General features: G+C 41.8%; 1 protein-coding gene across 10 annotated transcripts in view; it reads left to right on the top strand.

Moving 5' to 3' along the window:
- The window catches only part of FAT1 (FAT atypical cadherin 1), a 122,329-nt gene that overhangs the window by 79,721 nt on the left and 19,097 nt on the right, over window positions 1-23,511 (top strand). For 7 of the 10 annotated variants that reach the window (XR_009598659.1, XM_060407139.1, XM_060407137.1 and 4 more), the window contains 10 exons: window positions 256-466; window positions 1,877-1,945; window positions 2,974-3,113; window positions 7,597-7,872; window positions 7,985-8,195; window positions 14,003-18,070; window positions 18,614-18,810; window positions 19,516-19,669; window positions 20,489-20,722; window positions 21,883-22,272. Coding sequence is in view for 9 of the 10 variants with exons in the window: in XM_060407139.1 (XP_060263122.1) it covers window positions 256-466; window positions 1,877-1,945; window positions 2,974-3,113; window positions 7,597-7,872; window positions 7,985-8,195; window positions 14,003-18,070; window positions 18,614-18,810; window positions 19,516-19,669; window positions 20,489-20,722; window positions 21,883-22,272 (5,950 nt within the window). In the remaining variant the exon portion in view is untranslated. The remainder of the gene's footprint in view (window positions 1-255; window positions 467-1,876; window positions 1,946-2,973; window positions 3,114-7,596; window positions 7,873-7,984; window positions 8,196-14,002; window positions 18,071-18,613; window positions 18,811-19,515; window positions 19,670-20,488; window positions 20,723-21,882; window positions 22,273-23,511) is intronic. The other 3 variants (XM_060407140.1, XM_060407138.1, XM_042241342.1) reach the window with 1 other exon arrangement.

Raw genomic sequence — 23,511 nt, 5'->3', positions numbered from 1 at the left:
CTGACCTCCGGTGTAGTAATCTGACAGTGGGAAGTGTGGGTTTGTTTTCCCCTTCATTATTCCATTTATTTCTGTTCAGCAAGGCATGAAAAGGTTGCTCTTTTTATCGGGCATTAAACACATGGAGTAGACAGCACGGGATATTAAGTGTTTGAAATTGGTTCAGTGTTAGACCAAACCCATACATGCTTCAGTTATGGGATGCAACTTTTCATATGCGGTTTTTCTTCCCCCCTCTCTGCCCACATTTTCTAGATTAAGGCTGTTGATAATGGTCGCCCCCAAAAGTCGTCAACCACTCGACTCCACATTGAATGGATTTCCAAACCAAAACCATCCCTGGAGCCTATTTCATTTGAAGAATCATTTTTTACCTTTACTGTAATGGAAAGTGATCCAGTTGCTCACATGATTGGAGTCATATCTGTTGAGCCTCCAGGCATACCTCTCTGGTTTGACATCATCGGTAAGTGTTCATGATAGCTCTCATTGTCCTGTCTAGGTCACACTGAGGGGAGCACATTTCTGGTTTTCTGCTTTTTGTGCACATCTCAGAATTTAAAATTGATAGTAAGACCTGTAAGTGGAGAATTTGTTTTAAATTGCATCATTTTGCCTGCAACATTTTTTTACGGTAATATCCAACATAAAAATAAGAGTACTGTGTTTAAAATAAAAGCACTGTGTATGTACCTTGTTAATATAAAAATAAGGTTTTAAAAGTACATCAAAAGGACACAGAGAAATATAAATGTTTGGTCCAAAGGCACAGCTTCTTAATTTTTCCTTCTTGATATAGGACATATGGCATGTAACTATTTTTAGTGAATGTAATTTGAATGTTTAAAATAACTGCCTGTGTGATTGTCACATGTCAGTATTTTTAATAATTTATAAGTGGTAGTGTCAACTATGACTTTTTAAGTTTGATTTGCCTCATTTTCAGTAGGAAGCAGGCTTCACTAGATTGTTGCTTAGTCACTAAGTCGTGTCCAGCTCTTTGCAGTCCAATGGACTGTAGCCCATCAGGCTCCTCTATCCAGAGATTTCCCAGGCAGGAATACTAGAGTGGGTATCCATTCCCTTCTCTAGGGCATCTTCCCAACCCAGGGATCAAACCCATGTCTCCCTCATTGCAGGTGGATTCTTTACCACTGTACCACCTGGAGGATCACTAGATTAAATCAGGCTTAAAAAGTTATATGCCTCAGCCAATTCTTCTTTTTTTTCCTTCTGTCATTTAATTTAACTAGACATAGAATGTCATACAACATCCTGAACACAATTTTACATTAGACTTTGATATCTTAGTGTTTTAATTCTTATGTCTACACAGTATTTTAATTACAAGGATAATTAAAATCAGAAGTATATTCAGGTCGTTTCCAGCTGGAACCCAGTATCCCTTTTCCTTCTTCATCTCCGAGCGCTCCTGCCCCAGCTGCTGTCTCAGTGGGTTGAAGCTTCTGGGACACGGGGTTCAGGCTGTACCCCTTAAACGTTCCCTCTAGATAGCTGGGCTGTTTTCCCAACTTTGGTCTTTGAATGAAATTGTTGATCTTATCAACACCTATGAAACCATTACAGTTTAGTTTTCAGTGAACAAAAAGGACTCTTCATAGTCAACTGCAGTGAGAGCAGTTGGCTTGCTTTGCCTTAATTCCTGTCGCATTTCCAGATGAGCAGGCTGCCCCCAAGCAGCATCTCACACCCCGTCAATGCGCCCCCCCACACCCATCCCCCTCCACACCCATCTCCCTCCACCCCCCTCCCACCCTGCCACTGTGTGAGCTGACTGCCCTGGGAACTGCTGTGACTGATTGCTCTCCTTGTTCTGTGCTTGCCTTCCATGCTTGCTTCTTTTTGGCTGTGCCAGGAGACACACTTGCTAGAGAAGTGTTTTACATCTTTCCGATGACTTGTGACCTGAACTGTACAGCAGAAGGTATCTGCTGAGATCACATAATTTGCCTCAGATTATGAGATCTAAAGAAAAACAGCCCTTTTTCAAACTTTATTCTTTCCAGTGACCATCTTTCATTACTTTTTCTTTTCATAGCGGGTCCATTCTCATCCATCCAAGTTGCAAACATACTGACTTTCCATACATCCGTAGATCCTTGGATTTTTAGATTTAACTGAACACTCTGTTTTGTGCATGTGCTGTTTTGCTTTTTGGTTGGATTTAGTAATAGAACTTCATCATGATGTTTAGACATTATTTTCATGCCATCTCATTTCATTGGTATAAGTATCTCAAGTTCAATAGCTTTGAAAAGAGAGTTTTATCTGGAATATGACGGGGAATGCATTTGGGTAGCGTTAATATTATAGAAAACTTTGCTTCATTAAGCTTTGGGTGCCACAGCAATGGGAAAAATTTTCCAGTAGTGTAGAGTCAGGACTAACTGATATTAACTACTACTATTTTTTTCAAAGTTAACATTTGTTTTTAATAGTTATTTTATTAGATCTGTATGCTCTAATTGTCACAATTTTTTTAAGTAAAAAACTTTTTTAAGTAAAATTTTAAGTGGCCACCTTTGGTTACTAAATGACGTGATATGTAGCTACTGAGGTATAATGAGGTATTCAGAACCCTTGAAGAAACAAACTGAACGTAATTCAGCAATTGGTTGGTAGAATTAGAAATGTTTTCTTTTGTTGCTGTTGTTTTCAGTTCTTGCTGCTTCTCACTTAGTAGCCTCCTCAACAGTCATGGATCAGCCTTTTTTTTTTTTTTCTTTCTTTTTTTTTCAGTAAGCAAATGTTGTCTTTCCAGTTGGTCCTTGTTTTCTGGTCTTTCAAAATGAAAGCTCCTTGGAATGACTTTGATCACTATATCAGAATTTTTTCTTTCTTCTTCTTCTTTTTTTTTTTAAACTACCATTAAAAATTAGAAAGCCACAAAATAAATGGTAGATTTTCATCCTGAGACCTGTTTTTACTTCTCTTTGTCCTAACTTAAACTAGGTGGCAACTACGACAGTCACTTTGATGTGGACAGGGGCACTGGAACCATCATTATTGCCAAGCCTCTTGATGCAGAACAGAAATCAAACTATAACCTCACAGTTGAGGCTACAGATGGAACCACCTCTATACTGACTCAGGTAGGTGAATGGCTGATGGCCCAGAATTCTGGTCTAGGGGTCCACAGCAATGGGGACAGTTGATTCTGCCCTCTGAGATTCCCACATCAGAAGTTACTGTGTTGATACAGTTTATATATATGTACACATTGAGGATTTTTATTTATGGAATGAAAATTCACCATAAACCCTGATTTAGGTTTTGAATGCAATTAGCCAGTTTTAAAAAATTTGAAAGTAGACTTAAAAAAGCCCCACAGATTGTTATGCCATCAAAATCTTTTAACACTCATTTTGAATTGTGTTAGTATAAAGTATATCACTGTTGAGAATGACTTGTCCCAAGTCATTTGCATTAAAACTGGTTTAAGTGATTATCTTTTAAAATACCTTTTTGGGCTGTTTTTTCCCCTCGTCTACCTTTGGTTGTGTAAAATAACTGATTAAACTGTTCTAATAATTCCTCTTAACATCTTTATTTGTTCCTGTCTGATGATTAAGACATGGTTAGATCATTGAATTTCCAACTGAAATGTCAGAGCCCTATAAATTACATTTAAATTCTCTTCTTTCATATCAGTTCGCTTTGATTCATGGTGAGGGCTGGTTGTAGAACTTGTTAAATTCTTGCTATGTGCCAGGTATTGTTCCAAAAGCTGAATAGCAGGATACAAAGTCCTGTCCTCTTTGAGTTTACATTAGAATGGTAGAAGCTAAAGGCTTGTGTATGATTTGCTGTGTCTGAAAGGTAAAAGGAAGAAATTAAATGTTAGAAGATAAAATGCTTATGAATTCCAATTTCCTGTCTTTAGATTATAATATTTTAAGTCTTAAGACAGATCATCTGCTAAATCATTTAGTTGTATTGAAGAATAAAAATTATGGTCTGTGACGTCTTTTCAATTAATAAATGAATAGATAATTTAAAGTCAGTTGTGAAATGACTTTATTTCTTTCTCCAAATGCTTGTGATTTTTAGTGTATTTAGAATTGATAAATGAATCGTGCTTTGGGGTCATTTTGAGATTGTCATGTAAAATTGCCAACACAGTACTAATTCAATCTTGTCGGTAACTGTTCTCATTGTAGAAGCTAGACTCTAGAGCATGAATATGAGAGTAAAAGCATCAAAAGTTGTAATGAATTTAGCAGGATAATTTTGAAAGGTTAAAAAGTATAACTGTATGGAGATCACTTCAAGTAATTGACTAACCAGAAGTCTAGCAAAGGAAACTTAAAAGCATAGAAATGACCCTGGATGCCAAGCGTTTTCATTCCTAAAGATGGTATATCTACAGGTAGTATTTACCACTTACCACGTAACTCCTGGTAATTGTAGTTTTCCTTGCTGTAGTTAGGAGCTTCGTATGAAATACAATGACTAAAATTCCCATAAAATCCAGTAAATATATTCTAGTCTTCTTTTCTCAGGGACACAGAAATTCTTCCATTTCAGTGCTTCAGGCATACTTCTGTAACTTAGTCTGAGTCATCTGCGGAGGATCTTTATAATATCTTAGTGAATTGCTGGCAGGGAGAGCTGATCAGAGTATGAGAGAGCAGTTCCAGGGCCCAGGCTGACCTGTCCAGGTGTGGGTGGTAAGGGAACAATCAGTCATGAGGTTTTGATTCCCAGTCTGGGGCTGAGTATAGGAAGATAGGAATCTGAGTGGGAGCAGAGAGGCAAGCACCAGCTGTAGAACACGGGGATCAGAGCCAGGCTGACAAGGCACAGCGGGTAGATTCCTGTTTGCCGGTGAAACTCGGGATCCAACAGAACAGGTTTTGCTGCGTCGAGGTCAGGAGCGGTAGGTCCATGGATCGGAGAGCATTGCTGTGGTTACACGGGGCACATCCTCACGGAGGCGGGCGGTGGAGGGTCGTGACCTAGCGGCCAGTGCCCCATTGGAACAGCTGCCATCCCTGCCTTCCCGTCTTGCTGTTTTCAGTTGAGGATGCTGACTGGTATTAAATTAAGGCGCTTTGCTTTATCTGATATCTCAAGGTAACTTGCCAAATCCAATTTACAGTTTTTTTTTTTCTTTTTTTGGAAACAGCCTCACTTTCATGTTTTCTTTCGGTGTCTCTGGAGCATCATCATTGCATACCCCAGGGCAGGCCATTTGGGTTGAACGGGGGCTCTGCCTCTTAACACCTGTATGTGGGCAGGGACCCTCTGTGGGAAATGGGCACAGTGACTCCCTCCTCATAGAGCTCCTCCGAGGGCAAAGCGAGATAACACTCCGGCATACCCTCTCCAGGCTCTCAGGCCTGTCCCCCGTCAGTGCTCTCCACGTGTTCCCTCTTGCCCCTGAGCACCGGCTTGGGCTCTTGTGACCCCTCTTGGCACTGAGTCACCTTCCTGCCTCCATCCTCTGTCCCAGTGATTCAGCCTGCCCTGCCTGCTGCCAGACTGTCGGCCCAACTAGAAGGATGGGTGGTGAATTTTCCCCATCAGGCAGTTCAGAGCACATAGGCCATGAAGTTCTGTTTGGAGCACACAGGCCATGCAGTTCTCAGTTTGGAGCAAACAGGCTATGCAGTTCTCAGCCCCTGCTGGGGGACAGGTCTGCTCCTGGACCCCTCCTTCTCTCTGCTCCTGTACTGTGTCACCCCTGGTCCAGGCCCTCCTCTGCAGTCTCTTAGAGACAGGATGTTCATTCCTCCCTTGCTTTCATGGCTTTGCCCAAGCTTTTCCTTCTACTCTGGTGTATTTCATCTGCCAGTCGAAAAGCTGTGCAAGCAGAGTCTGCCTCCTCCTCGAAAGCTTCCTGGATGGCCCAGACCATCTCTGGACTCCTGAAAACCTCCTTGGTAATATAGGAAACCTATGTGTGCAAGGCACTGCCCAGTGAGGTTGAAAGCTTCAGCAGGCAAGGACGTCCAAAATTCCTTTACACACTCCATAAACCAAGTGCTGAGAATGGACGTGCCCAGAAAATATGTCAGTTGAATTGCTTTATCAGTAAGAATTGTTCTTACTCCAGCTGTCCCTGTTTAGGTGGGATCAGGTGATCTTGAAGAAGGATTAAACTATTTCTGTCCAGCAGTTGGTGAGAAAAATGCATTTTAATGTATTTGTTGTTCAGTTGTTCAGTCGCTCAGTCATGTCCAACTCTTTGCAACCCCATGGACTGCAGCACGCCAGGCTTCCCTGTCCGTCACTATCTCCTGGAGTTTGCTCAAGCTCGTGTCCATTGAGTCTGTGATACCCTCCAACCATCTCATCCTCTTTTGTCCCCTTCTCCTCCTGCCCTCAGTCTTTCCCAGCATCAGGGTCTTTTAATGTATACTGGAGGTGAATATATAATGATTTAATTTATAGAAATTATCTTTATAGCCATGACTTTTGGATCATCATTGACCTTTCAAAGTGAGGTATCTATTGTTTTAAATGTTTACATACATAACTTTTACATAGAACCTTTCTGGGGTTTGGATGGATGCATTTAGTATTCACATAGTTTAATGTTACAGATTCACCACTGAGGTTTTGGTATTCTTAGAACAGAACGGTAATATCATCTTCATGAAAAGGGCTCTGGTCCACATACTTGCTAACCTCTGTTAACCCCAAAGTGGTTAAACACCCTCATGTGGTCCAGGGACTTTGGCTTCTTGTGCCATTCAAACTACTGAGCTTTATTCCATATGAGCTAGTGAAGCTCTGGTTTCTTGTTCATAACTGAACCACCTTTTGTAATCATAGTGATTTCTACTATCCCTTATCCACATGTGTCTTTTCAATCTAAAAATTAATCTTCTTAACTGTCACAGTGAAATTTTTACTTTAATTTAGCTTGGGACTCACGTTATACACATGTGTTCTTTTTTCCTTTAAGATTTTCATCCTATGCTGGCATACTTAAGAGAACTATCTCTCCAATGTACTTAACATTGCTTTTAAGTGAGAAATGTCTGTCCTATTTATGTGTAGTTTGTGATCACAAAAATATAAGGCTTTTAAAGCACATTCCTAATTTTCCTTCCTATTCACAATATCTTATGGGTAGAGATTTGGAGTCTCAAAGATTAGAGCAAGAACTTCAGATATTGTGATCTTTAAGTAGCATCCTCACCTCAGTGGCTTAATAGTTACAGGTACAAATCTGATACAGGAAATCAATCTGTGAAACTTGGTAAAGTAAATTTTTTATCTTTCCACGAGTAATCTAGAAATATCTCTTCTCTGGAGACCTAAGAGAAAGTAAGTATGCATTTCAGAAAGAAATGTGTGCTACATTTTTCTCTCAAAAATTAGTCTCAATAATTTAGAAAGGTGTTTATTATCTTACTCATATTAATACAGGTACTATGTCAATGAAAAATTTTAAACGTTTTTTATTCCAGATTTTGGTTGCCTTTATTTTTCATGTTTGAATTCTGTTCTGCTCAAAATTAGTTTTTTTTTTTCAATGTGCATCTAATTTTTCCTGATTTTTTTTTTTAACACTAAAACATTGTAATTAGGAATATTGTTATGTGAGGCATATTGTCATTGCAGGTATTCATCAAAGTAATAGACACAAATGACCATCGTCCTCAATTTTCTACATCAAAATATGAAGTTGTTATTCCTGAAGACACAGTGCCGGAAACAGAAATCTTGCAAATCAGTGCTGTGGATAAAGATGAAAAAAACAAACTGATATACACTCTGCAGAGCAGTATCGATCCACTGAGTCTCAAGAAATTTCGTCTTGATCCTGCAACAGGCTCTCTCTATACGTCAGAAAAGCTTGATCATGAAGCCACTCACCAGCATATTCTCACAGTCATGGTAGGGCTTTCTGTTCATTGTTCTGCTACCATTTGGTTCCTGGAGGGCTCCATGTGATTGAGAGTGATTTTTTTTAACCTTAACAGGATTGATAATATGCTGATTCTTTTAGGTACGAGATCAAGATGTCCCTGTGAAGCGCAACTTTGCAAGGATTGTTGTTAATGTCAGCGACACCAATGACCACGCCCCCTGGTTCACAAGCTCCTCCTACGAAGGTCGGGTTTACGAGTCAGCAGCTGTCGGCTCAGTTGTGCTGCAGGTTACGGCTCTGGACAAGGACAAAGGGAAAAATGCTGAAGTACGGTACTCCATCGAATCAGGTATTTTTGGAGCACTATATAGGTTTACAACTTTGCACTTGTTAGAAAGATATTTCTTCTAAAATTACTTCTAGATGTTGAAAGATTTCTGTGTATCACTATGAAAACTGCGTAGACTGATAGGAGAAAGAGGGAAAAAAAATTGAACTTTTAACTCATTAGAAAGCAAAGATAGAGAGTCCTGACTACGTTTGGGTGATGTTCTCAAAGATTTCATAATGTTAGCATGATTCAAGGCTCTGAGAAGTCCTGCAGTGAAGAAAACTGTATTTGACCAATTCAGGATTTCCAAAATGATTTTAAATACACAGTCACGTTCCTCCACAGATACTCTTAGAATAAGGCTGGCCCAGTGATTTAACATTTTTCATTTAGTCAGAGAGTCTTTTCTCTGGGGCAGAGCAGGAAGCCCCAGGACGGGCGTGCTGACTCACGCAGTTCTCACTGGGTCACGTCTGATGAAGGGCGCCATGCAGCTCCCACCCCTTCCAGGTTTCACTTTTCTGCCACTGTCACGCCCATGCATCTTTCATAGATGCATTTCATTAATGGAAGAGGGTGGTTGCAGTAGGTCCTTGGGTTGGGACAAGGACTTGAAGAAATATTGACAAGGCTGGGGCCCTGCTGGAGTCGGGCAGGAGACAGCAAGGGTGGGAAGTCCAGCTGGAACTGTGGGCCTGGACAGCTCCAGGTGTGAATGGCGGCCCACTCCAGTATTGTTGCCTGGAGAAGCCCATGGACAGAGGAGCCTGGGATCACAAGGAGTTGGACACGATGGACGTGACTTAGCACCTGGCACGGCGCCAGAGGCCTGCTGCCGATTCCTTAGAGCAGCAGCGGTGGTGGCGGCAGAGTGGCACGCTGATCTGTGCTTTGCCGCTGCTCTCCAGTCCTGCGTGTCTTCATCTGGACTGTCGTTTTATGTGCCAGGTGCCCTGCTAGGAGCATTCACGCTTGTGCTTGGCAGGTAGGGGCTACCATCAGTCCACAGATTCATGTTCTTGCGAACGAGTTCTGCCCTGATGAAGCCGGGGTCTGCTTTAGAGCATGTGATTTATCCAGCCAGAAGTTACATTGCTCCAGGACTTTTCCAACTGATGCCAAATACTATGAGTATTAGCATTAATATTAGCGCTTAAATACGGAGAAAGCAGCTTCCAGTTTCCCATCTCTCTCTACCATTGTTAGTACAAGGCTCATACTCTCTTCCATTCTTTCCCTATGGTGATTTTAGAATACTGAGATCATCCCGTTAACCTGATTTTTAAAAAAATAAGTCCATACCTCTGCATATTTAGGAATTATATATGCTTTTAGGCATTTAGAATTGATAGGGGTATAACTAACTCTAGATCACATAATCCAAAGCTGAGCAAATGGAGAGCACTTTTTAAAAAACAGTGTTTAATCACTGTATTCTATGTGGTTAAACAGTTTTTATTTCTTAATATATTTGAAGTTTCATATTTTCCCTGAAAATGACCAAATTTAGGCCATTTCTTTCTAATGAAACCTCATATACTGCCTGAGGTTGCAGTGTTGAAACGTATTGTAGTGTAGTTAGTGACTTGAATAAAGATGATTTTTCCACTGGTTCAGAAATTTAACCATTAAAAAAAGCAGTGCATTCCATTTGTGCATGCCTGAGCACTTCAATAAAATAATTTTCTCCTAGACAAACTCACTGGGTTTGTGTAGGAGAAAATGCTAAACTTTCCCTTAGCTTTCACATAATTTTCAACAACTGGGTGTTTAAAATATGATTGTCGGTGCCTGACTGAAGGCATGAGAATTCTTTAAATGCCTGTAATGACTGATGGGATTAGTAATCTGGTATTCCAGGAATGGAACTGTGTCTCCACTCAAAAACCAGATAATACAAGGGGCCTATTCGGATATAAAATTTGGACTTAAAAAAGATAATTTCATAGATTTGGTAATGTAAAAATCATACTATTCCACTTGATTTTTAGGAAATGACTGCCGCAAAAATGCGATAGAATTATATGTCTGTAAATTTGTTGACTAGAAGGAACTATAAAATGGTCACATAGCCTTCGTTCAACAGTGTACTCATACTCACCTGCTCCTGACTTGTCATTTAATAAAGCTCAGAAGAGTAGCTATAAATTCTGGCCATAACAGTGCCGGTTTAATCAGCAGCAATTTATTGAGCAAAAAGTTTGGTCTGATGACAAGTCTTAGGGAAAAAGGAAGTCACTAAAGAATATTTTCAGAAACAGTTATGTGTTTAGAGATACATCTGTGCCATACTCTGAGCGATCGTATTTTATTTATTTTTTTAAAGTAGATGATTGTGTCTTCAAAACTGTTGTAACGTCTGGAAATAGAAGACACTCAGTAAAAATATGTATTGACTAGAATTGGTTTTCTTCCCCAAACTTAGGTTAAACGTCATTGCAGTTGCAACTTTACAGAGCTTGCTGTGCTGTCTGGCAGTGGGTACCCACAGCATGTCTGTGGAAAGAGGCAGGTCCTAATACAGCTCTCTGACCTGCCTTTTGGGGTGCAGGTATATATGATACAGTCACAGCTGACACTCACACATTTGCGTTTTTGTCCGGATAACTGCCTTGTTCATATAGAAGGAACAAATTAAGACTTCAGAAATCAGCGATAATCTCCCCTAATGTGAATGACTGAGGCCCCAAACTAGTACAGACGTTGGTCACTGCCCTGTTAATTTGTTCACAAGTGCCATCTATGTGTTTCAGTATTGGGTGAACGTGGCTGTTACTCAATCAGACCAAGACGCATTTTAGCCACTCAGCAGCCTTTGGGGTTTTTCCACGTAAACATGACATTGCTTTCCCATCTGCAAATCTGATGGTTTCTGCTGTAGTATGTGTATGGGTAGGATCCATATATTCACTAACCAGTGTGTTCCTGTTTAACCTTCTTGTTATCATTGACAAGCTCAGAGTTGTCATTATCAAAGTAAAAATACTACACGTAGTAAAGAGTGTTTCTGAACTTCACATTGCTGATGAAAATTTTTATCACAGATTTCCAGTTAGTCCTTACACATTCGTTTTGTTAGTTCTTTTAAATGAGGTGCTGCCTATAATAAATGGTTGTTGGCAGTGATTGAAGTATAGTATCAGTGAGGAAAAGAAAACCAAATAGATATATATGCATGTTCAGTCACTCAGTTATGTCTGACTCTTTGCAACCCCGTGGGCTGCAGCCCACCAGGCTCCTCTGTCCATGGGGTTTTCCAGGCAAGAATACTGGAGTAGGTTGCCATGCCCTCCTCCAGGGAATCTTCCCCACCCAGGGATCGAGTCCAAGTCTCCTGTATCTCTTGCACTGGCAGGCAGGTTCTTTACCACTGTACCCCCTGGGAAACCCTAAATAGAAATATAGTATTTAATGAATGTATCAATTTTTTCTAACCTGCCAGTCAACCTGTTTGGTAATTAATTTGTTTTTTTTTTTTTTTCCCCATACATGTCTAAAAGTTGTTTCATTCAACAGATATTTGTGGGTGTCTCCTAAATATCAGGTATTCTTCTAGGCAGAGGTGATAAAACAATGAATAAGACAAGCCCTGCTGAAGTGGAGCCGACATTCCAGGGCGAGAACAGATAAGAACAAAGTGGCAGTACAATGTGCTGTAGAAAAAGGCCAGGGTAGCGGGACAGACCAGCCATGATGAGCGGGACAGTCAGGGACGCCTCACCGTCGTGTTCTCCAAGAAGGAGGCATTTGGGCAGAGCCTGAGAGAGTGAATGAATGAACGGGGGCATGGAGAGGCAGTGAGAATAGCTGGGGGGAAGGCTTTTCCAGGAGAGGACGCCCCCCAAACCCACTGAGGATGTGTTTACCTGATTGAGGAGCCTCTTGGTGCAGATAGAATGCATTCATTCCTCCAAGTAAGGCCTTATGTATTTGAAGCTTTCACTGTACAAAATAAGAGAAATGCATATGCTGCTGCTGCTGCTGCTAAGTCACTTCAGTCGTGTCCGACTCTGTGCGACCCCATAGACGGCAGCCCACCAGGCTCCGCCGTCCCTGGGATTCTCCATGCAGGAGTACTGGAGTGGGTTGCCATTGCCTTCTCCAAGAGAAATGCATATAGATGGATGAATATAAAATATGGTCGGTCAGCTGCTTTATCAGTACAGACACAGGAGAGTAAAGGGTGGCATGCAGATGGTTGTCCAAGGTTTTCACTGTCCCCTGTCTTGGGCCAGGCAGCCACCCAGCCACAGCTGTGGATGCAGGAAGACGCACAGGTAGCTGAGAAAGGGCCTCGAAATTCCGATGAGTGCCTGAAACACAGCGAGAGAGGATCCGGGGTCACTGGCTCTCGTAAATACAGACAGGCCGGAAATTAGTGTCTGCGAGGCCTGGCAGAGGCAATGTGACCCCGTTTGCGGGCCAGGCTTCAGCTCAGCGCCTCGTGGCCTGGAGTCGTTCCGGGCCTCGGTCCTGCTGCAGGTCAGGACACGGCCCCGGGGCCTGGATGCAGAGCCAGGCAGACTTAATGAAAACCAGACTGGGTCTGGCCTCAGGAAGAACTATCACGGATTTTTGGAAAATGTATTAAAGGAAGGAAATGAAGGCCATTGAGGAAGTGTTTACTAGTAATGATGTGGGGAAGGGAGTGCCACCTTGGGAGCCCCTGGTTGGCAAGTCACTCTGGGATTTTCTGCTCCGTGAAGGGGCCACACTCGATGGCAAAGTGAGAGGAAAGCAAGAGTTTGAGAAAGCAGTTAAGTGGCAAGTCAGCCTTGTTTTGCATCAGTGTAAGAATTGGTTTAGGGAAAATAAGTTCAATTCTATGACTCAAATGATTCTGGATTCTTTGTTTAGAAAACAGGAAAGGGACAAAGGGTTTGCGGATGAATCGAATCTGAGGACCCTCACACTGCCATGATCTATCCAAAAAGATAGTAAACTGTGTAACCGTAGTAAGCTGGCGTCCTCAGATAGGTTTCAGTCACAGATGCAAAACCATGGAATATCGTGGAGTTGTGGGTGTAGCTGTTGTAGATAATGTAGCTGTAAAAAGTCTAAAGAAAGCAAGTAAAACTATCTTAGGATTTTCAGTTTGAGCATTCTTGACATTTTTGGATCAAAAAATGCTTTGTTGTGAGGCTGTCCTGTGTGTTGTAGGGTATTTAGCAGCATCCCTGGTCTCTACCCGTTGGATGGTAGGAGCACCCTCTCTCCACAAGTGGTGGTCACCTCAAATATGTCCAGACACGACTGAACGTCCCTCTGGGTGAAATCACCTCCAAGTTGAGAAACACTCACCTAGAAATTAAATTGACCTGAAAAAAATTGAGGGAATATTATTGAAATCTTCAAAACCTGGGAAGTGGGGCAGATTGCATACAGGCTTTTTCATCAGTTCCCAAATGTTTAAAATGAGGACTAACTCTATTGAAGTTTGTTGAATTTAATTGAAGTCTTCCCTTTCATATAAGATTCTGGAGAATTTGCAAGCAATGAGTACATTCCACAGGGGGTTTGAGGGACTCTCAGAAATGATTAACTTCACTGCTTTATGAAGGAGAATCAGCTTTTCCCACAACACATTCCTGGTTCAACCAGAGAGAGGTTTAGCTTTAGTTGCAGAGTGATATAGATTCTGTTTCTTTGTTTTTGTTTTTGTTTTGATAATTTATAGACAAAACTTGGAAAAGTTTGCCTTAGTTTCGGTGGATAAAAATGAAACGCATTGAGAAATGATACAAGTTGAATGAAGCCCGTTCCCTTCGAATGTTGGTCGGTCCTTGTATTTTTCTCTCAACATGCCTCTCTCCGTCTCCTCCCAGGAAACATTGGAAATTCTTTTACGATCGACCCCATCTTGGGCTCCATAAAAACTGCCAGAGAATTAGATCGCAGTAACCAAGTGGCATATGACTTAATGGTGAAAGCTACAGATAAAGGCGACCCACCAATGAGTGAAATCACTTCTGTGCGGGTCTTTGTGACCATTGCTGACAACGCCTCTCCCAAGTTTACATCAAGAGAATATTCTGTTGAAATTAGTGAAACTGTTGGTGTTGGGAGTTTCGTCGGAATGGTTACAGCCCACAGCCAGTCATCAGTGGTATATGAAATAAAGGATGGAAATGTAGCCGATACCTTTGATATTAATCCACACTCTGGAAGTATCATCACTCGGAAAGCTTTGGATTTTGAAACCTTGCCCATCTATACATTGACAATACAAGGAACTAACATGGCTGGTTTGTCTACAAATGCAACCGTTTTGGTGCACTTGCTGGATGAAAATGACAACTTGCCAGTTTTTATGCAAGCAGAGTATACAGGGCTCATTAGTGAATCAGCTTCAATTAACAGCGTGGTCCTCACAGACAGGAATGTTCCATTAGTTATTCGAGCCACTGATGCCGATAAAGAATCAAATGCCTTGCTTGTTTATCACATCGTTGAACCATCCGTACACAAATACTTTACCATTGATTCTAGCACGGGTGCTATTCATACCGTCCTAAGTTTGGACTACGAAGAAACAAGCACATTTCACTTTACTGTTCAAGTTCATGACATGGGAACACCACGTTTATTTGCTGAATATGCAGCCAATGTGACTATACACGTCATTGACATTAATGACTGCCCTCCTGTGTTCTCCGCATCATTATACGAAGCATCTCTTTTGCTGCCAACCTACAGAGGAGTCAAGGTCGTCACGGTAAATGCCACTGATGCCGATTCAAGTGCATTCTCACAGCTAATGTACTCCATCACCGAAGGCAACATTGGGGACAAGTTCTCGATGGACCGCAGGACTGGAACCATAACTGTACAGAACACGACTCAGCTGAGGAGCCGCTACGAGCTAACCATCAGAGCGTCCGATGGCAGATTTGCAAGCTTCACGGCCGTCAAAATTAACGTGAAAGAAAGTAAGGAGAGCCAGCTGAAATTTACTCAGGATTTCTACTCTGCCGTAGTGAAAGAGAATTCCACTGAAGCCAGGACGCTAGCTGTCATAACTGCCCTTGGGAATCCAATCAATGAGCCCCTGTTCTACCATGTCCTCAACCCAGATCCCAGGTTCAGAATCAGCCGCACGTCCGGAGTTCTGTCGACTACGGGCATACCGTTCGATCGCGAGCAGCAGGAGGCCTTTGACGTGGTGGTGGAAGTCACGCGGGAGCGGAAGCCTCCAGCCGTGGCCCATGTCATCGTGAAGGTCGTCATCGAGGACCAGAACGATAATGCCCCGGTGTTTGTCAACCTCCCTTACTATGCCCTGGTGAAAGTGGATGCCGCCGTGGGCCAGGTTATCCGCCACGTGACCGCTGTCGACAGGGACAGCGGCCGAAACGGGGAGGTTCATTACTCCCTCAAGGAGCGCCACGAACACTTTCAGATTGGATCCTCTGGGGAGATCTCACTGAAAAAGCCGTTTGAACCCGACACCTTGAATAAAGAGTATCTCGTCACAGTGGTTGCCAGAGATGGAGGAGATCCAGCTTTCTCCACCGAGGTCATTGTCCCCATCACCGTGATGAACAAAGCCATGCCTGTGTTCGAAAAGCCTTTCTACAGTGCTGAGATCCCAGAGAGCGCACAGATGCACAGCCCCGTTGTCCACGTACAGGCCAACAGTCCGGAGGGCCTGAAAGTGCACTACAGCATCACTGAGGGTGATCCTTTCAGCCAGTTCACCATTAACTTCAACACCGGAGTTATCAGTGTCGTGGCGCCCCTGGACTTCGAGTCCCACCCGGCATATAAACTGAGCATCCGAGCCACGGACTCCTTGACCGGCGCTCACGCCGAGGTCTTTGTGGACATCATCGTGGAGGACATCAACGACAACCCTCCCGTGTTTGCCCAGCAGTCGTATGCCGCCACCCTGTCCGAGGCATCTGTAATTGGGACGTCTGTGGTTCAAGTCAGAGCAACAGATGCCGACTCGGAACCAAACAGAGGGATTTCCTACCACATGGTGGGGAATCACAGCAAGAGCCACGATCATTTTCACATAGACAGCGGCACTGGCCTCATCTCGCTGGTCAGGACTCTGGACTATGAGCAGTTCCGGCAGCACCAGATTTCCGTGAGGGCTGTTGATGGCGGCATGCCCCCTCTGAGCAGCGATGTGGTCGTCACGGTGGACGTCACTGACCTCAACGATCACCCTCCCCTGTTTGACCAGCAGCTTTATGAGGCCAGAATTAGTGAGCATGCCGCCCACGGGCATTTTGTGACCTGTGTAAGGGCCTGTGATGCAGACAGTTCAGACACAGACAAGTTGGAATATTCCATCCTGTCTGGCAACGACCATAAGAATTTTGTCATCGACGGCAAGACAGGGATCATCACACTCTCAAACCTGCGCCGGCATGCCTTGAAGCCATCCTACACCCTCCAAGTGTCTGCATCGGATGGAGTTTTTAGGAGTTCTGCTCAGGTTCATGTGACTGTGATTGGAGGCAATTTGCACAGTCCTGTGTTTCTTCAGAACGAGTATGAAGTGGAGCTCGCTGAAAACGCTCCCGTGCACACTCTGGTGACCGAGGTCAAAGCAGCCGATAGGGATTTGGGTATTTATGGTCACGTTACCTACCACATTGTCAATGACTTCGCCAAAGACCGGTTTTACACAAACGAGAGGGGGCAGATCTTTACTTTAGAAAAGCTTGATCGAGAAACCCCAGCAGAGAAAGTAATCCCCATTCGTTTCATGGCCAAGGACGCTGGAGGCAAGGTTGCTTTCTGCACCATTAACGTCATCCTCACAGACGACAATGACAATGCCCCGCAGTTTCGAGCAACCAAGTTTGAGGTGAACATCGGGTCCAACGTTCCCAAAGGGACGTCAGTCATCAAAGTCCTCGCCAGTGACGCTGACGAGGGCTCCAACGCCGACATCACCTATGCCATTGAAGCCGATTCTGAAAGTGTTAAAGAGAATTTGGAAATCAACAGAGCGTCCGGCGTAATTACTACAAAGGAAAGTTTAATCGGCTTGGAGAACGAGGTCTTTACTTTCTTCGTCAGGGCTGTGGACAACGGGTCCCCACAAAGAGAATCGGTTGTTCCCGTCTGTGTTAAAGTGCTCCCACCAGAAATACGGCTTCCCAGGTTTTCAGAGCCATTTTACACCTATACAGTTTCTGAAGACGTGCCCATTGGAACCGAAATAGACCTCATTCGAGCAGAACACAGTGGTACTGTCCTTTACAGCCTGGTTAAAGGGAATACCCCTGAGAGCAACAGAGATGAGTTCTTTGTGATCGACAGGCAGAGTGGGAGGCTGAAACTAGAGAAGAGTCTTGACCATGAGACCACGAAGTGGTTCCAGTTTTCCGTGCTTGCCAGGTGCTCTCACGGTGACTACGAGCTGGTAGCTTCTGTCGACGTTAGCATCCAGGTGAAGGACGCCAACGATAACAGCCCTGTCTTGGAGTCTAGCCCATACGAGGCCTTTATTGTTGAAAACCTGCCAGCAGGGAGCAGAGTCATTCAGATCAGGGCATCTGACCTGGATTCAGGAAGCAACGGCCAGGTCATGTATAATCTAGATCAGTCGCAAAGCGTGGATGTCATCGAATCCTTTGCCATTAACATGGAAACGGGCTGGATCACCACGCTGCGGGAACTGGACCACGAAAAGAGAGACAGCTACCAGATCAAGGTGGTTGCGTCAGATCATGGTGAGAAGGTTCAGCTCTCCTCCACAGCCATTGTGGATGTCACGGTCACTGATGTCAACGACAGCCCCCCGCGGTTCACGGCCGAGATCTACAAAGGGACCGTGAGTGAAGACGATCCTCCTGGGGGCGTGATTGCCATCGTGAGCACCACAGATGCTGATTCTGAGGAGATCAACAGACAAGTTACATACTACATAACAGGTAACACTTGATGGAACCACATCGAGTGGTTTCAGAAGCATGGATTCTAAGATACCTTCTTTTATGGCAGTTGAGAGTTAAAGATCCGATTGTAGTATGTTTAAAATAAGTATAAAGTAACAGTCTCTTAAGCCGTATTTCAAGTTCTTTGCCTGAGCAAGGCTAGTCCTTGTTTCATTAGTCAGATTTTGACTTTAATGATTCATTCTGTTGAACTTTATACATAGTATATAAAAAAGATATTGCAACTTAAAAAATACAGTTGCAGTGTAGGCGGAAGTGTTACTGATAGTCTTGAAATCCTGTTTGGCTTAGTGCTGTGTTCAGATACACATTTTAGTGCTGCTGGCTTTGCTTTTTGGTTTGTTGAGGCTTGGGGGAGCTTAGTAAATGGGAAAGCTAATAAATGTAAATGGAATTATTTTTTAAAAACTAACTTTTAAATCATACATCTTTCGTACCGTTTGTTTCTCCTACTACTTATTCCTCTTTTTTTTCAATTTCAACAAATTTGACTGTCGTCTCCTTCCTTTGATTTCATAGGCGGGGATCCTTTGGGGCAGTTCGCTATTGAAAATATACAGAATGAATGGAAGGTCTATGTGAAGAAACCCCTGGATAGAGAGGAAAGGGACAATTACCTTCTGACCATCACAGCAACCGATGGGACCTTCTCATCCAAAGCTATAGTTGAAGTCAAAGTCCTTGATGCAAATGACAACAGCCCCGTTTGTGAAAAGGTAGGCTCCTCCTGTCTTTAAGGTCATATATTATGATTTCAGATTTCTTTCTTAAACCCTTCCGTCGGGCAGTCACATGGTGCTGCTGCACGTGGAGTAATTCAGATGTCTTCCACGTTGTAAGTTCTTAGTGTTTAAGTCGAGATGTGGTTGATGGAGCCAGAGTTGGAGTAGTTTCAGAAGTACTTTTGGGGTATGTTTAAAAAGCTTGAAAACATCATTCAAAGATGCTGTGAATTATGGACAGGATTACAGTTGTATGTTAACTCTAAACATGCTCTGTTACATTTTCCTGAAGGGATTCCCTTCCTCTGGGGGTGAGGTTATGGAGGGGGGGATATTAGGCCAGGAGTTCTTGATACACAGCTCTCTTCTGCTCCTGCAGACTGTATTTCGAGCCCTTGCTTTTGCACATGCTAGAGGAACCCAGAGGTGCAGGGTGTGGCTTTTGCCCCTGCGGAGCCCATAGTTTTTAACACGAGGACAACGTGGGTACCAAGGAAGAACTAGTTCCACATATGGGGTTGTTAGCTGTGACCTGACTCCTCTTTTGTAAGAAAAATAGTTCTGCAGACCCCTTGGATTTTAGTTTTATTCATTTCCCATGTGTTCTGTGACCCCAGTTAAGTGATTTCTGTTCCTCCCTTGACAGTCATGTTAACTTCCAATGTTCTAAGTTAACGGTATTGTTTACAATCTTTGTAGACTTTATATTCTGACACGATTCCAGAAGACGCCTTTCCTGGGAAGCTGATCATGCAGGTCTCTGCAACAGATGCAGATATCCGTTCCAACGCTGAAATTACTTACACATTATTTGGTCCAGGTGCAGAAAAATTCAAACTAAATCCAGACACAGGTAAAGGTGGAATTTGGGCAAAACAGATTCTGTTTCAACAAAGTCACATATTCAGGTGGTTTTGGATCACACAGATAATTTGAAATTATATTTTGTTCTTGTAAATTTTACTCTTCTACTACAAAAATGGCATCCTTTAGAAAGGTAAGCAACAATTAACTGTGTAAAATTTACGGTGAGATAAAAAATTAACAGTAGCAATATCACCTACTTGAATCAAGGATTTAACATTTATAAGTTTTTTATATCACCTTCTTTAAAAAAGGAAAACAACTCAGAAGTTAAAGTATATCAAGCTTTCTGCGTTATCAACTTTCCATATAGTTTGTTTTATTGAACTTGTGACTATAAATTTATAATTCAGCATATTCATTAAAATGATTAATGATATTTTACCTGTCTTTAAACCTCTAGGATTGTATTTCTCTTTGAATTTGTATTTTGTTAAAATTGCGGATCAAGGAACAGTCTTCTATTAAGCTTGCCCCCAAATTAATTACAGACATTTGAATCTAATTTTTGAGTCAGTTAAAAAAATACCTTGAACTTGGTCAACTGACAACTCTTCTGCTTTTTGACGTTGTATATAATACAAGAGACCCCAACCTGGAGATCTTGATGGCTTAGAGCTGGCCCCTAGCAGGGTTTGACAACCTCCAACTCAGAGGGCTCCCCCAGCTGTTGACTCTGTCCGCAACAAAATTATTCTCCAAAGGAAGGCCATTATTCAGATTTTATAAATGTAAGAAGAAGAAGGGTGTCTGCTAGCAGTTACATCTTCAGTTTCAAGTGAGCCCCTGGGTATTTGTTTGTTTTTAGGGGAACTGAAAACATCAGCCCCCCTTGATCGCGAGGAGCAAGCAACTTACCATCTTCTCGTCAAGGCCGCCGATGGAGGGGGAAGGTTCTGCCAAGCTAGCATTGTGCTCACGTTGGAGGACGTGAATGATAATGCCCCTGAGTTCTCTGCTGATCCCTACACCATCACCGTGTTTGAAAACACAGAGCCCGGCACACTCCTGACCAGAGTGCAGGCCACGGACGCGGATGCAGGTATAGCTCGGAAGATGCTCTTGTCTTCAGACTGTGGCCTGAGGGGCTGTTTTAAAACACATTCATCCCCTTTCACGTACCCAACCTGATGCATGTTGAGTAACTCACTGTTGTGTTAGCGTTGGGATTTCCTCGGTGGCCCAGTGGTTAAGACTTCCCCTGCCAGTATATGGCATGTAGGTTAGATCCCTATGTGGGAAGCTAAGATCCCATACACCTTGTGGCCAAAAAACCAAAACATAAGCTGTATTGTAACAGATTCAGTAAAGACTTTAAAACTGGTCAAAAAAAAAATAAAAATAAAAAAATGTGTTGGCATTAAAAATTGAGTGAAATCTTCAGAATAAGGAACTCATTTTTAATGAATATTCAGAATCTCGAAATTGTGCACAATGAACTTACTGTGATGCCTCTAAAATTCTAGCCTGTGATAACGGATTTTTATATCCCATTGAATTAATTGATAAAGGGTAATTTTTTGGTGAATAAAGCATTTGTGACAAAGAGATTTAGTATCATAGGAACATAACAGAAGCAAACAATATGTTTTAGTTTTACAGACCTTTCAAGTGTTTTTTGGAGAAAGTAAGACTCTAGGATATATATTCATAGCATTTTGATAGCAGAGAATAGAAGTAATTCTTCAGTCATTCCTATACTGAAGAGTTAGACTATCAAATATATTAATTTTCAAGTAAATGTTTGTCACTGAAGCTAAGTAATAAGTAGGCTTTATTTTTAAAGATCTGGGGTTTTATTTTTATTTTTTTATTTTATTTTAATATAAATTTATTTATTTTAATTGAAAAGATCTGGGTTTTTAGAACATAAGTTCCTATATAATGTGGTCTTTAAAAAAAGTCAGATGACTATGAAATTATATTTGTTTTAACTCAGTGAATCTTTCATTTAAAAGTTACATTTTTAAGATCTTAGTCAACAAGAATTTTTAAATAATATATATTAGCATTTTCCCTTTTCATATGTATGCTACATGTATTTTTTTAAATTTATTTTTTAATTGAAGAGTAATCGCTTTACAGATTTTGTTGTTCTCTGTCAAACATCAATATGAAATAGTCATAGGTATACATATTTTTAAGTAGCATGCTTACATTTCTTGAAATAAAGCATTCTGACATGATGTGGTGTCTTGACAGGACTGAATCGGAAAATCTCCTACTCACTGCTTAACTCCGCTGATGGGCAGTTCTCCATTAATGAATTATCTGGAATCATTCAGTTAGAAAAGCCTTTGGATAGAGAACTCCAGGCAGTATATACTCTGACTCTGAAAGCTGTCGATCACGGTTTGCCCAGAAGGTTGACAGCTACCAGCACCATTGTCATATCTGTTTTGGACATAAATGACAACCCGCCCGTGTTTGAATACCGTGAATACGGTGCCACGGTGTCTGAGGATATTCTCATTGGGACTGAAGTTCTCCAAGTGTACGCAGCGAGTCGGGACATTGAAGCAAACGCAGAAATCACCTACTCTATCGTAAGTGGGAATGAACATGGAAAATTCAGCATCGACTCTAAAACAGGTAACCTACCACTCGAATGTGAGGAAGCCCTTATTCTGCCAGAAAGTCTAGATTGCTCAGCACTTTACTGGTACAATGACAGGTCATATGTTGTCAGTAGATACCCTAAAAAAGAGAAAACTCAAGTTTCCTTTGTGGTGTTATCTGAAGCTGGATTCATAGTGGTTTAGAAGGCTTTAAAACTATAGGTCTGCACACTAAAATCATTTCTGGCTTGTCTGTTATAGATACGAGCAAATTTAAGGAGAAAATTAAAGCATCATACTCGAGTAACTTAGTAAAGATATCAGATGTAATACATCAGCAAAGGTAAAGAGTGGAAGATAGTAGAAAATTTTGCATAATGGCTCCCTTTTTTTTGTGCCCCTTGTGGATCTCATATGAAATAGCTTCCCACGTGAAACCAGAGTTTCGACCTCTTTGATCTTAGATTCAGTAGGGGCACCTGATAATTCATTAAATTGACTTCTTCATCCTGCTAACTGTGTACAACTGGCAAATACCTGGACTGAGTTCCTTAGTGAGGGACTGCCAATGAGGTCACAAGTCGCTGGAACTCTTGACTTTGGCTGCATAAATACTTTTGTAGTCTTGTTAACCTGTCGACTGAAATAGCTATAAGGAAATTGCTCTCTCCATTCAAACTGTGTTTAATTGTATGTGACTATTTCAGATGAAGGGTAGGTGTGTGATGATGCTATCTTAAAATGTATTTTTAGCACATATAAAATTGTTATTTTTAGGACTTTTTAAGTAGAATAGACTGTAAGGAGGTAAGAAAGAAAGACATTGAAAGATGTTAAAGGAATTATCAAAAAGGGATTTAAAAAAATGATAGAGTGTAAACAAAGAGTTATTCAAGAGATTTTTAAAAAGGATATGAATTTCTGTAAAAGTAGGAGAAGGAAAAGAAAATGAAAAGCCAAAGGATAGTTTTTATGTTTTCTTTCTGTTCTATTAACGTCTGTAGTAAACTGTCATTTAGAAGAGATAAGAAATGTAATCATTGTTATAACAGGGATATAGCGAGTACTGAACAATTTGAGTTTAAAAGCAATTTAAATATTCCAAAGAGTATCAGGAAAGTAAAAGCAATAAAGAAAGTTCCCAGGATGAGCCAATTCCTGTTTTAATTATTGAATTAAGAAGTTAGAAAACATACATAAGTGGTAAGTAAACTATTGAAGGTTTCAGTCATAGGAGGAGAAGGTGGTGGCATTTTAAAGCACCAGAAGTAAC

The sequence above is a fragment of the Ovis aries genome, chromosome 26 (assembly GCF_016772045.2).
Source record: "Ovis aries strain OAR_USU_Benz2616 breed Rambouillet chromosome 26, ARS-UI_Ramb_v3.0, whole genome shotgun sequence".
NCBI classification, from domain to species: Eukaryota; Metazoa; Chordata; class Mammalia; order Artiodactyla; family Bovidae; genus Ovis; species Ovis aries.
The sequence above is the reverse complement of the archived record's forward strand: the minus strand, read 5'-3'. Positions and strand labels throughout refer to the sequence as shown.